General features: G+C 44.9%; 1 protein-coding gene across 1 annotated transcript; it reads right to left on the bottom strand.

The window, feature by feature from the left end:
* Positions 1-5,369: 5,369 nt before the first annotated feature.
* nicn1 (nicolin 1) lies at positions 5,370-16,031 on the bottom strand (the record flags this gene model as incomplete). The annotated part of the gene is made up of 6 exons (XM_083660994.1): positions 5,370-5,484; positions 7,966-8,070; positions 9,018-9,086; positions 10,452-10,565; positions 14,150-14,332; positions 15,891-16,031. 6 exons carry the CDS (start codon positions 16,029-16,031, stop codon positions 5,443-5,445), a joined length of 654 nt encoding a protein of 217 aa, XP_083517120.1. The 3' UTR covers positions 5,370-5,442.
* Positions 16,032-19,025: the final 2,994 nt, after the last annotated feature.

The following is a 19,025-nucleotide window of genomic DNA, read 5'->3' on the forward strand; positions in this document are numbered from 1 at the left end:
GAGATACACATTTGCCCTTAATACAATTGCAATGTTGGGTAATTGAATTACACCATAGGGGTTTAATCCCACAAGTATTTGTTAAACAAATGAAATGTGGGTTTCCAACTTTACTTTATACCAATTAAATGTACAATTCTGTGACCAACTAAAAATCTAACGTATACATTTTCCTAGGAGCCGGAGACCGCAGGATCCTTGTTCTAGGTGAGACAGGCTCTGGGAAAAGTACTGTTGGGAACGCCATCTTCGGGAAGAAACTTTTCCCCGTGCCATCTTCCCATGCAATCTCAAGGGAGGAGGAGGAGGAGGAGGACAACTTGTTTGTGAAGAAGACCAGGAGAGTGGATGGCAGGAGAGTGACGGTGGTGGACACTCGGAGCCTGAGAGACGGCGGCGACCCCGGCCACTGCAGTCCTGCCAGAGTGGGGAGGAGGTGGATGGCAGAGTGCTCTCCTGGGCCCCATGCCTTTGTGTTTGTGATGAACCTGTACGCCTACCACCAGAGACTGTCCCAACATGTTGACGGAGGAGCCCCAGAGGAGGAGAGTGGAACCCCAAAGACCGACGAGGAAAGAACGATAAGGTGGCAGGAAACCAAGATGGGACGTGATGGAGAAAGTGGCAACAAAGACGGTGAAAGTGATGACGTTGAAACCAAGCGGAGGGTCAAGGCTCGATCACTGGCACAGCAGAACGAGGCGCAGACTCATCATAGCAAGACAGTTACTGGCTTACGGAGTGTCCAACAGTATTTCGGAGATGAAGCGCTGAAGTACACGATCTTGGTGTTTACCCACGGTGATAAGTTGAATCGCTGGATACGCAAGAGGTTGCCACGAGAAGACCCAGATCTAAAGCAACTTATTGAGATTGTTCGAGGCAACAAGTATTTCATCAGCAGCAAGAGCTGGCAAAAGAAAAAACAGTCTAGGAAACTGTTGAGCATCATTGACGACATGCTCATTCAAAACGGTGGGAGACACTACTGCACTCGTGAGATCCACCAGGCTCGTAGGGCCACAACGGGGAAGGTGGGACATCAAATCAGAAAGAGGAGAGCACTGCCGTTCCCCTTCCCCATCCCGCTCCCGCCACACTTGGCAATGATAGACTTGTCACCAGCGGGAATAGCGCGCTTCCAAAACCTGCTGCAGAGGATGGCTCTGGGGGCAGTCACGGGAGGCCTAGCAGGGGCCGTGACTGGAGTTTCTCTGAAGATACCTACGTTTGTCCTGGACCGACTGGGTCCGAGTATGATCGGCTATGCGTCGTTGCTGCTGATGCCTCTAATATTAGGGGCTTCATCTGGGGCTTCCACTGGGTTCTCTCTCAGTTCCATTTCTGGTGGAGTCATCGGTGGGTTTTTCCTCATTATGGCCGTTGTAGGGGCCATGTTGGGGAGCATTGTAGGGGTCAAAGCTGCAGCTGGGGTAGAAACATGGAGAGAAGCAATAAAGATGGGTGCTCGGGCTGTCATTGAAAAGGAGAAGGCCACCTTTTTGAAATCACTGAAAGCCGCTGGCCGGAAAGTCTGTGGGGAGGCTGACGGACAAGGATCTGATCCGTCCGTGGAGGCTCCATCCCATGAAGCGGGGGCAGGAGGAAATGAAGAGCATGACACGGAAGAAGCTGGCGGGAAGAAATCGACCCCTCAAACGAACGCAAACAAAGATGTTGCATCTGAGCATCAGAAGCAGGAGTCGGACAGCGTACGACAGTCTCCTCCAGCTGAGACAAGCAACCGACACGCAGACAAAAGCAAATGTGGCCGTGACAAAACGTTCGCCAAATGTGTAACGGAGGAGAGAAAAGATCGGACCAGTTCCCAAGAGCCTGACAAAAACAGGCCCCATCATAAAACTACCATCAGTCCTGAGCACAAATCTGGAGATAAGTGTCATGAGATAGACATGACTAGTACCACAAATACAAACTGTGAGCAGGGTCCCACAGCAGACACCAAACACAATGAGCAGATCACCCAGGAGCATTCAGAGGAGCACCAGTATCAGGGAACAGATGCACAGGTCAGCTTGAGCAACACCCACTCAGTGTCCCAGTCAGTGAAGACTGAGAAGAAGCTCCGCACAGTTACACAGGTCTGAAGCTGCCAGCCACAAACACAATGAATGCGTTTACATGCACACTAATCAACTGTTTATTAGCAGATTTCTAGTTACCTGATTATTCAAGTGTCATGTAAACAGCATCCTTTATCAGATAAAGGCCGTTATCAGTTTATGAGAAAACCAATTAACACACCTAGGTTACTGCTGAGTCATCAGGTTTGTGAACGCAGAAATCTGATTATTGCCAGTTACCTGATTATTCTCAGTTATCCGTTTATTGTTTGCATGTAAATGCACTCATTGTAGTAATCCTAAATTAAGTTGGACTGAGGAATCGCAGAAGTTTGAAGCATGGGCCCAGTGACTTCGCTCAGAGGAGCCTTTTATTGTTTTGTTTGGGGGAAGTCTTCAGCTCCAGGCTTCCTGAATCACTCACCCGTGTCTCACCCACCGACCTAAACATCTCTCCTCTGTCTGCTGCAGTTCCTCTTATTGATGAGAAGAGCCTGAATCCAGGGGAACAGTTGCAGAATCCAGAGAAACACTCAGCAGTCGTAAATACAGTACTATGGAAAACAATATGCCTCTTTCAAGTATTTTTCTTTCTCTTTTTTTGGAATTAAGATAACCTTATTTTGAAGCTGCAATAGATTTGGGATGTGTTTCATAGGGCTGTGAGCAGTGACGTAGTGGCAGATAAAAAAAATAAGTTGGTTCAACTGGAATTGATTTTAATGTTTTATTAGTTGCTTTTAAATGAGATGTACAATAGCCATTATGACAACTTGCAGCAGAGAGCTGTGTACAGGCCACATCCAAATAACACACACACACACACACACACACACACACACACACACACACACACACACACACACACACACTTATTGTAGATTCCTATGCAAATTACGCATCTATGAACCACATTTATTTGTATGTTTGTTAGCCCGTTTAGCATGGCTGGCTTTTTACATATTTGGCTGTCTAAAATGGTAAAATGACAGGACTTAACAGCTTTGTCATTCTAATGTGCATAAAGAGACAGAGTTAGCATTAAGAGACAGAGTTAGTAATGCCAGTGAGTTAAGCTCCATCCCCAGATGGCCCGTGGGAAGCGAGTCCAGCTAACAATTCATCTTGTGTGGAAATGGGATGTAAAAGGACAGAGAAAAAAGTTGTCTCAAATGCAAAGCAGAGAGATATTGGAGAGACAATAAAAGATAAAACAGATAGGCTGGTTCCTATACTGACACACAGTCACTGGAACACAGCGCCCTCTGCCGGTGGCATGCGAGCTGTCCGAGGTCCTGAACGTGGCAGAGCTCCAGCACGGAGAGGCCGGCCCGCCACTGTCCCAGCCGTTCTTCCCATTAAGCCCCAAACGCACTGGGAGTGTCTGACGCTCGCGTTTTGAAGCCCAACCCGTTGTTTTAAACGGCCGAACGTGCACCAAGAGCGCTCTGACGCGCGTCAAACTGCCTTGACGCCCGTACTATAGACAGGTAGGACGATTAATTACAGCCTCTGGCTGACAGCGGCGCAAAACTATGCTATAACAACTTTTTTTTCATTGGTCAATGTGCCCGCCTACATATAAATTATTGGCCTTTTTCCCAAAATACTGATGGTTCTGTCGTTCTGTCATTTCAGATCTGATGCTTGCAGTGCGCTATAGGGACAGAAATTGGGGTACCACATAGTATACTACATTCAGAATACATGTATTCCATTACTCCCCAACCCTGCGAATCCCCAATGTTCAATATGACAGCTGCTCAGACACTGGTCAGACACTGGACAGCAGAGCACACAGCATCACACAGGCACTGATGTGATCACCAAGACATGCAAACGGAAAACATATAGGCTACATGTACGCTTCTGTAAAAGTATACTTCTGCCTATCTCTCTTGTTGCTCTCTCACACACTCACTCTCCCTGACTCACACACACACACAGCATCTCTTCTTAAAGAAATTAATAAAAAAATCCACTGCTGCCCCCAAGTGGTGTACAGTAGACATGACTAACCTCTTCCATATTCTTACCCATGTTGGTGACTTTTTTCTACCTTCAAACTGTTGTCTGAGCCAGAAATGGATGATATGTCTTTAAGATAAATAGGGTATTACAATCTCATTTTTATAGAAGCATATCAAATTTGAAGCAAAAGGGCTAGTGGCCGTTTGGCCTGGAAGCCTCTCCTGGGACTTGGGACTCATTAAAATGTATTGCAACTTGTCATGCTGAACCTCAACAGAAGTCAGCCAACGGCTCATTTTCACTCCCAACTCTTACTTACGGACAGCGGGGGCTGGGGGCGTTGACAAAGCATCACCATTAAAAAGCTGTTAGCAGATTAAACACAGTCCCATAAGCAAACTCATTTATTCCATATGAAATATTGCCCAGTATCTCATTATTTCCATGGCCCTATGAATCTTAAGTAATGGCTGAATGACTGAGCTAAGTGCCAAACGCAGAGTATTACTAACAAGCTATGGTGGACATTTAAATACTGTAGAGCCCACAATAATATTGGCTTGGTGCCCATTCCAATTACTTTTGCACATTACTTTTTTGTTTTTATTTATTTATTTAAATGGCATGCCTTGATAAGTTTGATGATGCCAATGAAACCACTGAGGGCCACAATTAGCTCGCAGTGCTTCCCCATAAAGTAGAACGCTCAATATAATATATAATACGAGGCAACAAAACGTCTATTTAATACAATGCCAGCAGAATTTTTTAGTACTATTGCTGAGTTGTACTTTCCAACTCTGAGAAGTTAAATCTGCATCAGTCAAGTTCAGTTGACACTTGCTGGCCAAGCTGCAAAGTCACAACTTGTCACATTATTTCCCCATAAAACTATTAAAAAACAAAACTTAACCTTACTGAATATAAGCCTGAATATAAGCTTAAATACACAGTGATTTTTGCCTTTGCAGCTTGGACAGCAAGTGCTGTCTGTCTGTCTGTCTTGCTAAATGGGGTAGATGTCGTGAGGTGACGTCCTCTCATTGGCCACTGTTGAAGTTGTCACAATCAGCAGACGTCTGACCGTCTTTCACTGTCACGGCTAAACTGGTCATGTGGTCTGTGGACGGCCCAGCTGTCAACTCATAATCCTCCATCTTCTTCCACTTGGCAAGTTATTCCCTTTGGTCCCATACTTGTCTATATCACATTATATTATTACTATTATATAATATTATATATTATTATATATTATTACTATTCCCTTTGGTTCCATACCTGTCTATATCACATTATATTAGATGCACATCATTGCTCCTCCATATACTGTAGTCCACAAGGTCCCCATACACTGCATGGCATAGTGAGAATACTGCATCCGCCCATGTTACATCAAGGAGAGCAGGTTGATATCATAGCAGCCATCTACCTGTTGCAAAACACAGAAAACAAATCATTTCGTCTTTCTCTCTCCATTTGATCTATATCTACATACATATATATATATATATATATATATATATATATATATATATATATATATATATATATATATATATATAATATGTGTATTTATTAGTGATGCGCGGGTCACCCAGAACCCGCCGGGTCCCGCGGGCTGGCCCGTCCCGCAGGCGGTCTGGGTTGGCAAATTATGAAAATATTGCGGGTGCGGGCGGGGCAGGCTCAGAACGTGACAAAGCAGCATTATTAAATAATTATGAGCAGTGAAACACACAGAGTAATCCTTTATCAAGACGTGAACTCTCTCTCACACGTAGGCCTACGCACAATCATGTGCTCTCAAAACAAACATTTTGGAAGGATTATTCGCTGTAATTATTATTTGAAGTGTCCATAAAACTAATGCCACCGCAGATGTTCTGTGTGGACTCGACTGTGATCTATTTGTCAACTTTACTGCAAGGTGAGTAGGCTACGTGACCAATTGAGAGCGCATGAGGTAATTAAAAGAAATCAGACAGCAAGTCTGAAGCCGTATCGGCAAGTTTGTAGTATGGAGAGTTAAAGTCGAGCTGAACCCAAAAATAACTTATTTTATTTTAGTTCAAATACCTGGGTATGCACTATGCAGTGCACCTATTTAATAATGTATGCAAAAGAAATCACAAAAATGGAATTTCTTTAGTTTTTCACACTTTTTCACATCAAAAGTTCATTTTTCAAGATTTCATTGATAACAGTAATTTACAGTTTGCTGACGTCACCTAGTACTATCAAATTTCTACCCCATTTCAACCAATCATATCACGACATGGCAGCTGTCAATCAAATCTTCATTTCAAGATAATTTTCTCTTCCAAATGAAGGGGAAAATGGCGCCTACTGCCGGTCATCTGGCAGAGTTTCTAGCCCATAAACTAACTACTAACTTGAGCAATTATGCAAACTAAATCAAACGGTAATGTCTAAGAATGCAAAGAAATGTAACTGGCTCGTTAAAAGTTGCATTCCAGGAATATTATTTAATGCAATGGCGATATTGGCACGCGCCTCGCCGCCTCACAGAGGGCCTGGTCATCAGGGGTCGCCCCTCGGAGATTCCAGGCCGACGTGCTGCACTCTCCGCTCGGCAACACAAAGGCAGCTGGCTGCCTGCGGCTCACTGAGCTCCACTCAGCGAGGGGAGCGCCACAACACAGTGAATCCCACTCGATTTGGAGGCGGAACACGCCAGGATTGGCCAAAGCCCAATCCAGTCCCCAGAATTGTCAAATAAAATCATCGACATGATACTATGACCCGCCTCTCAACTTGTCATCACGTTTGTTTTGTCAGACAAATTATGTTTTCAGTCTGAAACGGACTCAGACGCATGTGACGAATGGGTTCAGCTCGACTTTAAAGTCCCTGGAAACCAGAAATATTTCTTTATTATTTAGCATTTTGAGTTCATCACATCACAGGACCCTATGTTAATAAGCCACCAGCCAAATTTGAACGATGATGAACGTCGCAAAGTATATAAATTTAGGTTTGACAGGTGTGGCAAAACGCATGAGAATCGATTATTTTTTAGAGTGTATTATCTCCCGCGGAATGTGTGGGCGTGTCCCATCTACACCAGGGAAATTTCTGTCTCGGAGAGCGCGAGAGACAGGGGGGAGGGAAACGGAGAGAGAGAGAAAGAGAGATGAGTGCACACACCGTGTGTGTGTGTGTGTGTGTGTGTGTGTGTGTGTGTGTGTGTGTGTGTGTGTTCGCGCGTTGCTCCGTGGCTCAGAGGAAGAGATCTCTGTCCGTTCTCTCTCTCTCTCTCTCTCTCTCTCTCTCTCTCTCTCTCTCTCTGAGAGAGAGAGAGAGAGAGAGAGAGAGAGAGAGAGGAGCGCATGTCTTGAAACCCGACACCTTGCTAATCTCACAAGCATAGCGCTTGGCAGACGGCACAGGGAGACGGACAGCGAGGGAGCGCTGTCACTGGGGGCAAAGAACGGACTTGCCATAGGTGGGTGCGGATTGCACGCGTGTACAAAGGTTATATAGAGCTTATGACGTCATAAGCTCCTGCGTTTTAGCACCTCGCGCACTGCTGTCTTCAATGAGGAAGTACTTTGTAGAATCTTGTAGAAAAGTGGCGATTTTAAGGCTTTGGGTTGAAAGTAATGTATAATAATTTCGGAGGCACAAAATTACTAACATAAGACCCTAAATAACATAGTTAGAACGTTTTTGTGGATTTTGGTTTCCAGGGACTTTAAGCTTAGAGTTAGACTTATATATTTAGACTTATGTACCTCGGATGCTAAATGGCTAATTGGCCCTTTACAATGCTACAGTATGCCAATGGAAGTTTGGATCTTGGATTTTACTCTGGCGATTGGGTTGTTTTGTGTTACTTCTACATACAGGAAGTTCCTGTTTTGGTAGCTCTTTGGTGGGTGTGACTCACGTCAAAGCGTCCGATGGAGGCGGTGGTCTGGTTGGTCTGCATCACCTCAGTCAGAGCCCACATCTGCTGCATACTGGAGGACACATTCTGAGGGTCCGGCAGACCCTGGACACAGCAAGACATGTCAGATACACTCATGCATGCACACACACACACACACACACACACACGCACACACACACACACACACAGACAGACACACGCACGCATGCACACGCACACAGACATGCATGCACAGACAAATAAACACTCATGCATGCACACACACACACACTAGGGGTGGGAATCGCTGAGTAGCTCACGATACGATAGGGTCACGATACTTGGCCCTCGATAACGATATTATCACGATACAGCGATTCTGCGATAATCGATATATTGGAAGACGATACATCACGATACCTGTGTAACTGAAGAGAAAAAAATACCCCTAAAAGGCAAGAAGCAGGTATTATGTATTTATTAGCAGAATTTACATGAACTCTCTCAGAGTTCACTCACTCACTCATAACATTTTCGATACCACGGAGGAAAAGTTACACATTAAGTCTTTTTATTATTATTATTAAAACAAGAAAACCTATATAACCTACCTACCTATATCATTTCTAAAAGTAGATATTAATGAGCAAACATTTCCATTCATGTAGCCTACAGTATTTATGTTTTTGTTTCAACTACAAACATAAATAAACGTCAACTTGAAACTATGTTTCAACTACCACACACAGCATAATATTTTAGCCTGTTTATATAAAAAAAAAAAACATATCGATACTTGGTGCCAGTGTATCGATAACGTATCGCAAGTGGAAATATCGCGATACCGTGAGTATCGATATTTTGTCCCACCCCTAACACACACACACACACACACACACGGACGCATGCACACGCACACACAGACATGCATGCACAGACAAATAAACACACAGGCACGCGCACACACACACACACACACCCATGCACGCACACACACACACCCATGCACGCACACACACACACACCCATGCACGCACACACACACGGCCTCAAATGAACAAAACGTGTACCTCCACATCAGGGTGTTGATCAACAAGGGTCAGGTCTGACAGCCAATCAGAAATCTGCCTCTCTGGGTCCTGGAGGAGAAACATCAATTGTATTCTCAGTTCAGCCATATATAATAACATAACATAATAACAATATAATAACCTGTTTAAATAAAGGCTAAATAATAATAAAAAAATAATAATAATGTACCTTGGAGGCATATTTTGAACTCATTAAGTCCTATGTTCCATTCAGTTCAGCTTTAACTCTCGGGCACTCCATCAGGGTATAGTTAGATCACACTGAGTCACAGGCACTCCATCAGGGTATAGTTAGATCACACTGAGTCACAGGCACTCCATCAGGGTACAGTTAGATCACACTGAGTCACAGGCACTCCATCAGGGTACAGTTAGATCACACTGAGTCACAGGCACTCCATCAGGGTACAGTTAGATCACACTGAGTCACAGACACTCCATCAGGGTATAGTTAGATCACACTGAGTCACAGGCACTCCATCAGGGTATAGTTAGATCACACTGAGTCACACAGGCACTCCATCAGGGTACAGTTAGATCACACTGAGTCACAGGCACTCCATCAGGGTACAGTTAGATCACACTGAGTCACAGGCACTCCATCAGGGTATAGTTAGATCACACTGAGTCACAGGCACTCCATCAGGGTATAGTTAGATCACACTGAGTCACAGGCACTCCATCAGGGTATAGTTAGATCACACTGAGTCACAGGCACTCCATCAGGGTACAGTTAGATCACACTGAGTCACAGGCACTCCATCAGGGTATAGTTAGATCACACTGAGTCACACAGGCACTCCATCAGGGTACAGTTAGATCACACTGAGTCACAGGCACTCCATCAGGGTATAGTTAGATCACACTGAGTCACAGGCACTCCATCAGGGTATAGTTAGATCACACTGAGTCACAGGCACTCCATCAGGGTATAGTTAGATCACACTGAGTCACAGACAGTGACACACAAGCAAACACACAAGCAAAACAATGGCTGAAACTGAAACAAGCCTGTGAACATTGACTTTTAGTATTGTACTATTTTAGTTTTCTGTCCTTATTTGTTTTGTGTTTTTGCTTTTGTCTTTATTTTGTTCTGTTTTATATGGTTCGTTTTTAACGTTTTGGTACTGTTTTAATTTTTCTCTTGAACTTTTGTTTTAATAGTAAAGGCCTAACCAGGGACAGGGGTTGCAAATTAGCCTCGGCTAGAAACCTGTATGCATGACATCTGTTTTGTAGGTCATATGAAATAATGTTCAATGCATTTGTCCCTGTTCAATAAACAAATAAATACAATAAAACAATCCATCAGGGTATAGTTAGATCACATCGAGTGTGTGATTCAGTGCTCACCACCATCATCACAGTTTGTTTTGCTCACAGCATCTACAGTTACACGTTGAAACTAACCGGCAACACGTGAGGGTGTACTGTGATGTCTTGCAGGGTGAAGGTGAGCCAGGCAGAGGACGGCTGTCTCAGGATCAGCCTCACAGACACCACATGGTCCGCCTCCACCTGCATCTGGACAGGAAGCAACAAAGAAACACATGAGCAACGCCAAAGACATGTGGCTCTCACATGTTCGCTGGACCAGGAGCACAGATAAGCGAGGCAGAAGAAGGGAAGCAATAGTCTTTGTATCTGAAAATAATATATTTGTTTCATGTTCAAAATAAACCTGAACATCTCATCTCAGTCTCTATCTATCTAATGGATCTCTACCTCTATCTAATGGAAACCATTTTTGAGAGTAAAAAAAAAAGTATTACAGAAGCAATCCATGGCGGTTCTTTGTGTGCAGAAGTGGGGTGACAATATTTGGCCTGCACGATATGAGGAAAATCTGCGATGCGCGATAACATTGTTCAATATAGCGATGACGATACGACTTGTGATAAATAAACAAATATTAAAGTATGCATATTAGCTATTCAGTCCCTATGTCTTTCTGCTTTAATAATGCTAACATAGACCCCAAACATAGCCTGTGCCCACTGAATAAAGAAATGAAATACACACTGACTCTAGCTGAAACTACACACAGCGTGTTTGGGCTTTGGCAGAGGGGCGGAGCGCACTGTTGCAAGGGAAAGGTGTACGCTGGATTTATAACAGAAGACAAAATGGTCAGATGTTGAGTGGAACTGCATGACGCATGTGAATAAAACCACTTTTGTTATTCATTGCTTTCAGGCAGTCTTTGCGATGTGTTTATTGCGCATGTTCATATTGCGATGACGATGAAAATACGATTAATTGTGCAGGTGACATGCAGAAGTCAAGTGCTCGTACTGTCATCAGATCAAACAGAATCAGAGAATGTTGCTCGGGCAGGTCGGGTCCATTTCCAATGTTTTAAAAAGTTCTCTCCGTGTTACAAAGTGATTGTCTGTATGTTTCACTACGGAGGATAACCAGCCAACAGCCAAAATGTGGGTACATTTCCCCCCCCTGGCTGATACACTGTCTAGTGTCTACCAGTTAATCCAGCCATCACCCAGACGTCCTCTTCTACGAACATCTAGCAAGCTGGAAACGTCAAAATGGCACAAAAACAAGCAAACGATTTCTTGTCCTGCTTCCCACTCGTGAAAACAAAGGGGTTCATATTCCCCGTGCAAAATGCATGCAGGCACACAAACACATAGCAGGCGAACTCTGCTACAAACGATTTTAATTTCCCCTTTTGACCTGATGAATCGGAGGGAGTCTTATTGTTTCACAAAGCATTTATCATAACAAATAAAATAGAAACTATTTCATATTACTTAAAGTCCCTATTCCTCTTCTGGCCCCCAAGGCGGTCGTAATAATCCCCCCACTGAGAGCCACCGCAGTAAAAACAATGCATCCAAATAACAGCAACCCATAAACAGCATTTACACCATCACCATTTATAGCACAGTATTGCCAGGCTCGGAGCACCATCTGAAGTAAACACACAAAAAATATAGAACCATTCCTTCTCCATCTGGCTTCCCTCATTTGCATACAGAATGAGAACGAATAATAAACAAATAGAAATAAACAATAAGTCAGTTGGTAATGTGTCCATAGATCAACATTATAAAGCTAACTGAGGGAGTGGGCTGGCTTCGAGGGAACAGACTCTGGCAGGCTGTGTTAGCTTTACGCTCAGTGGGATATTATGCTGGTTTACGGATCTGATGAGAGTTCCAGCTGCGGTTGCGTACTGTATCGTAGTGGGCTTATCAGTTAGTGTTCACTGGGAAATCCACCTTAAATAAAGATAGTTGAATCATTAGTTGAGAACTTGTGAACATGAGCAACCCCCCCCCCCCCCCCCCCCATAGGGAACCTGCCTCAAAAGACAATCAGACTTGCCAACTCGTTACACTCAATTTCAACTGGGTGGAGTGGGTGTATTTGAAGGTGTGGTGGACCGAGGCAAAAGACTGTCTGTTACATGACAGATTTACTTTGAGGTAGGAAAGTTAGCCGCATTAACCCCTAGCTACTAAGTTTGACTTGAGGCCACATTTGAAGTCTAAGACTAGGTCTATCTTTATGCAGCCGGTCACTGGTTGTGTCTTGCATGGCGGCCATGCCTCTGCATGTGGCTGTGTAGACCAATCCTGGCTCTGCAGCTCTCGCCGCAGATGAAGCGTGTGGGAGCTGGATGTGAGTGGACACATGGCGCGGCAGCCCACCTGTGTGCGGTGTAGGGATGTTCATCAGTTATCGAAAATCGATAATTGATCGTTAAGGAATGGAATCGATCATGTGGAATTTATATTGATTATTGTTATCAAATTATTATTATTATTTTTTTTTTTGCGGACTAGGTTTGGGTGGAATTCGTTCCTCCTCTCCCCACTCCATTGCACAGCCGACTAACGTGAGGTGGAGCTTCATATAGTCTCTAGTTTTCTGGCTGGGCACGGGCCTTTGTGCCAACAAAACTGTTTTAAACATGGGGAATTCACACCGGCACGCGCCGGGGACAACAGAGTGTTGGAGAGGAGACACATTGAAATAAAGAGTTCATTGAGGAGAACACGTTGTCTTTCGTATTTTCTGCCATAGGTATTAATTTTGTAAAATATATATATATATATTAAAAATATATTATTATTAATATGATCGATAATTGATTACTGATCGTTAATTTTCCCGATTTTCGATTATGGAAATTTTTCAAAATGAACATCCCTAGTGCAGTGTATGGAGAAGTATCCCTGGCAGCAGCACCACCTGTGTGCGGTGTATGGAGAAGTATCCCTGGCAGCAGCTCACCTGTGTGTGGTGTATGGAGAAGTATCCCTGGCAGCAGACCCACCTGTGTGCGGTGTATGGAGAAGTATCCCTGGCAGCAGCTCACCTGTGTGTGGTGTATGGAGAAGTATCCCTGGCAGCAGCTCACCTGTGTGCGGTGTATGGAGAAGTATCCCTGGCAGCAGCTCACCTGTGTGCGGTGTATGGAGAAGTATCCCTGGCAGCAGACCCACCTGTGTGTGGTGTATGGAGAAGTATCCCTGGCAGCAGCTCACCTGTGTGCGGTGTATGGAGAAGTATCCCTGGCAGCAGACCCACCTGTGTGTGGTGTATGGAGAAGTATCCCTGGCAGCAGCTCACCTGTGTGCGGTGTATGGAGAAGTATCCCTGGCAGCAGACCCACCTGTGTGTGGTGTATGGAGAAGTATCCCTGGCAGCAGCTCACCTGTGTGCGGTGTATGGAGAAGTATCCCTGGCAGCAGACCCACCTGTGTGTGGTGTATGGAGAAGTATCCCTGGCAGCAGCTCACCTGTGTGTGGTGTATGGAGAAGTATCCCTGGCAGCAGCTCACCTGTGTGTGGTGTATGGAGAAGTATCCCTGGCAGCAGCTCACCTGTGTGCGGTGTATGGAGAAGTATCCCTGGCTGCAGCCCACCTGTGTGTGGTGTATGGAGAAGTATCCCTGGCAGCAGCTCACCTGTGTGCGGTGTATGGAGAAGTATCCCTGGCAGCAGACCCACCTGTGTGCGGTGTATGGAGAAGTATCCCTGGCAGCAGCACCACCTGTGTGTGGTGTATGGAGAAGTATCCCTGGCAGCAGCACCACCTGTGTGCGGTGTATGGAGAAGTATCCCTGGCAGCAGCTCACCTGTGTGCGGTGTATGGAGAAGTATCCCTGCGAGCCTGCCTCGGTGTGGGGGTTGTCCATCAGGGGCAGGTCTCTCAGGGCCGTGCACCACTTGGCGGGGGGGGCCTCTGGGCCTGGGGGCCTCCTCAGCAGACGCACCGTCACAAAGGCTGTGTAGTAGTTCTTAAAGCTGATGTCCTCGATCTGGAAAACAACAGTAAGGATGGATTCTGAAGAACACGTAGGAGTAGATTGATGTGCATCCGGGTTAGTGCGGCGGTCGATTCCCTGCCTACCAACACGAGGGTTGCAGGTTTGAGCCCCCGCCGTGTTAACTTACCTCCGGCTTGGTCGGGCGTCCATAATTGGCCGTGTCTGCTTAAGGGTATGTGTCCTGGTGGTCACTGCACTAGCGCATCCTCTGGTGGGTCGGGGGGCGCCTGTTGAGTCGGGAGGGGAACTGGGGGGAATAGCGTGAACCTCCCACGGGCTACGTACTGCCGGTGAAACTCTTCGCTGTCAGCTGAAAAGAAGCGGCTGGCGACTGCACATGTATCGGAGGGAGTATGTGCTAGTCTACAACTCTCCCGAGATCGGCAGAGGGGGTGGAGCAACGGCTGGGACAGCAGGGGGAATTAACCAATACTAATGGGGAGAAAATGGGAGAAAAATCCCAAAAAGCTTGATAAAAAAAGAAAAAGAATAATGGCCTTGAACCCAACTTGATTAAATTACAAGGCAGTCATAAATACGATGACAGTTCCCTAGCGAACTGCCGAGTTAAATGGAAGTTAAAAATAGTCTGTTCCAGGAAGTCAGACTTAAAACATGTGGGTCCCCGACAGAAACAGGCACATTGTGGGTTCTGACCGGGTGTGCCAAATCACAGTATTAACATTTCAACCTAAAGACAGCACCGCGAAAAAGCTTGGGAGAGATAATTCCTTCATGCATAAACTTCCTCCAGGCAGAATCCTTTGAAGCCTGAGCCTTTTGAGCTAATGGGGAGCCACTCTCGATCAGAAATGACTTTTAATTAGGACTAAACGCTTCAAAGTAGGTCAACGACCAAAATGTTAAAAAAGTATGACCGTTTTTATTTGCCTCCATGTATTAAAGGTCCCATATTATGCTCTTTTTAACTGTTTCATGTTTCATGAGTGGTCTTTAAAATAAGGCTATGAATTATGTTGGGGGGGGGGGGGGCAGGCTCTCCCCATCATCTCAGTTTGCACAGTCAGTAGCCATGTGCTGCTGACCGTCTGGGTTTGCAGACGCGGAAAAACTCCAAAACCAACATGGCAGCGCCTTGTAGAAGAAAACTCTGTGACAGCACATGTAAAACCAAATTGCAAATATGCAAATTAAATCAAAATGGCTTGTAGATGAACACGTCTCCAGTGAATAGCCGAAACGGACGCGGAGAAGGAAAGCGGAAGTGACGGAAAAGCCACCGTCACTTCCTTTTCCGTGTCCGTTTCGGCTATTTTGCTAATAACGTTAACGCATAAACACACTGCATAGAAGACGTCAACTCCTCTTACAACAACAGTGGAAAATTACTGGAAAGTCGCAGCGCAAGTTGCGATTTAGACTGTAAACAGTGGAGCACGGACGCGGAAAAGGAAGTGATGGTGGCAGGAGAGGCGCGCTGTACAGGAAGCTGGGGAAAAAGGTAGGGCTGTCCCAGAGTCTATTTTTCAAATATAAATAGACTCTGGATTCCCAGATGGTGTATGTACTGAATAGCTTCTTGACTCACATTGACAGTCTTTCCAAAGGGCATGCTGACGTCTAGCACAGAGACGCCGGAGCGAGGCGTGTCTGTTTTGCTGTCTCCAATCTGCAGGTTGACTGGTGGTTTGATGGTGCAGGTCACAGGCTTCACACTGTTGTCACTCATCTTGGTTCTGCTATAGGGGAATTTGAGTTAGACGTTGAATTTAAATGTAATTGAAAGTTCTCAGGGAAAGACTTGCTGCATTTGATTGTGCTACTTGATTCTGATTGTGTGGGTGTGTGTGTGTGTGTGTGTGTGTGTGTGTGCCAAGGCTCTGGCCAAATTCTGCTCTATTTCTGCAATAATTGACAGTCGCCACATTTGGAGGAGGCGCTGTTTCCTTTATCCATAGATTCAGACTAGATACATCTGTCACTATGAGATTTCCCATTGTTTGTGCATCTATTATTGTTTGTGTTCAAGGATTTTTTGTCTAAATGTGAACACAAATAAAGATATTAAAATGTGTGTGTGTGTGTGTGTGTGTGTGTGTGTGTGTGTGTGTGTGTGTGTCATATTATGTTCTTCTAGTTATGTGCCTTTAAAGGAACTAAATTAAGAGCTCTAGATTGTAGAGAAAATGGCTCAGTCCTACATCAAGCCCAGATCAGGAGTCTCAATATGGGATTGAAATACTTATTATTTGCCTTGGACTGGCAGAGCATAGCATGTCTTATTGCTAGATGCCTTTGTCCCCACTGTAACGCAGCCTACTAGCACCATGGACAGCGACATCTACACAGCAGGTCGCATCTGCAGCTGACAGCTTGTACAGTAACGGTATATGTGCTGTGCAACACACACCAGCACACCAGCAGAGTCATGCTCGGTTTGCAAGCTATAACTACAGTAATACTGCAGAGCCTGATGTTAACAAGCTAGCTAGCAGTCGAGTAGAGTGCTCTCTTTCCTTTTCTTTCTTTTTTTGCACTTAGCGCTTGTAGCAACCAGTAAAGTGGCGTTGATTGTGTTCATTACTTGCCTCTGGTTTACGGAGAGCAGTCTCAGCTTGTGGAGGGCGAACGACGTGTCTTGAAGAGTGAAAGGCTTTTGACTGCAGTGGTTTGATGCTAAGCTAAGGGGATGCTGCGGTGTGTGTGTTACTTCCTGACTGCAGTGTAACCATGGCGACAGTATAGCGTCTTAAAGGGCCAGCAGCACCAGCAGGCAGCGTGAGTATTGTTGTTGTTGTTGTTTTGATCTGGCCCAGCACTGATGCATCTGGACGTGAACAGATCATGAAATAACTAATTACAAAAAAAACACTCAAGTAAAAGCCTAACATTATACTCAAGTAAAAAAAAGTACCTTGGTCAATAAATAAAAGTACAAGTTACTTTAAATTGTATGGTGTCTGGCATAGTAATTTGTTACTATCCATCTATTCCAGCACAATATCATGTTACATACCTCTTGAGAGGTCCTTGCATTATTACACAACATAGGCAGCAGAGGGCAGCCTTACTCCATGGCTCCTCCAGTGAGCTCATCTCCTCATTCAAACCTCCAGGCTCCTCTGAAACCAACATGATGTATGATCATCTCCGCCAGACAGTCAGTCTCCTGCCCAGATGAGGTCCAGGTGTGGAGCAGTGATGTCACACCCAATATATCAGTCAACAGCAGGAATCAGCTGTTACTTCTGTTTGGCCTTGTAATGATCTCCCAGCAGGGCTTGTTTGAAGTCAACACATTTCAAATTGAAAACTTGTTTTTCAAAATGTCATGCATCAATTTTGGAGAGAGAAAAAAGAATCATTGCCTGAAGCACATTGTTCAATTTGTCTGAAAATTAGAGGATTAAAATACCTGTAGGTTGTTGTTTGGCAGGGTCTCACTTTTTTCAAATTGTGTATAGGAGCGATCAGCCGAGCAGCATTTTGGTAAACAAACCGTGTCACTGTGTGGGAACCGCAATGGAACCCTATGGAGCCTGAGTTTGAGTGCAGTCTGTCTGACTCTAGCCGGCTGACCGTGTTTACAATTTAAAAACTGCGACAGTTCACACAACCACGACATTATTATACATCAATCTCTTGAGCTAATTCTGCTCTCACTGAATGTCAAAATATAAGCGATGTGATGTATAGTTTTTGAGATATTAACGTTTGTTTGGCACAACTCATACTAGTTAACTGCCGTGGGGTTACACATTTTTGGGTGGCAATGACGTGACGCTGATTCGTCCTACATCTCACATGGTACAATTAATCGGTTGGATATCAGGTCACCGGGGTGGGAGAGGGAGCAGGGGGGTTTAACATATCCATATTTTGTTCCTTCATTTTCCCCTTAAAACCAGTGGTTGGTTTGCAAACTTTTTACACCAAGTACCACCTCAGAAATGACCACCATATGAAAGTATGGGAGGGAGGGAGCCCCGCGTACCACCAGTGGTACCCCGTACCACAGGTTGAGAACCACTGACCGTGTGCCCATAGGGGGCGCTACGTCAAAGTTTTGGATTTTAAATGGCCATAACTTGCACACCATTGCTCTGATCGAAGTTCGGACAGCGCCACCTACTGGCAACACACACACACACACACACACACACACACACACACACACACACACACACACACACACACACACACACACACACACACACTCAATTACATTCAATCCAAAGATGCTTTATTGGCATGAAAAAGCAAAAACAGCAAATAACATAATAATTAGATTTGGAGCAACCGTGACAAGGGTGACAATAACAACAACAACACATGGTTCAATAATATGACAGTAATCAACCAATTCAAGACATTAATGGAAACACAGATAGATTATATAATAGTAAATAATAATAAACATGGGTTTTCTATAGTGCTTTTCAAGGACTCAAAGACGCTTTACAAAAATAAACACTAAAGGGGCGGGGACGACGTAAGTGCAACAGACAATGGACAAACACGACACAGGCACACAGGGATAGGCAGGGGGAGCTAGGAGAAGGCAGAGGAGAAGAAATGGGTTTTGAGACGGGATTGGAAGACAGTGAGGGAGTCTGATTCTCTAATGTCCGGGGGGAGAGAGAGTTCCAGAGCTTGGGAGCTGTCCTGGAGAAGGCTCTGTCGCCGAAACTGCAGAGGTTGGATTTGGGGGTGGAGAGAAGGC

Source organism: Poromitra crassiceps, assembly GCF_964638095.1.
Source record: "Poromitra crassiceps genome assembly, chromosome: 25".
Classification (NCBI taxonomy): Eukaryota; Metazoa; Chordata; class Actinopteri; order Beryciformes; family Melamphaidae; genus Poromitra; species Poromitra crassiceps.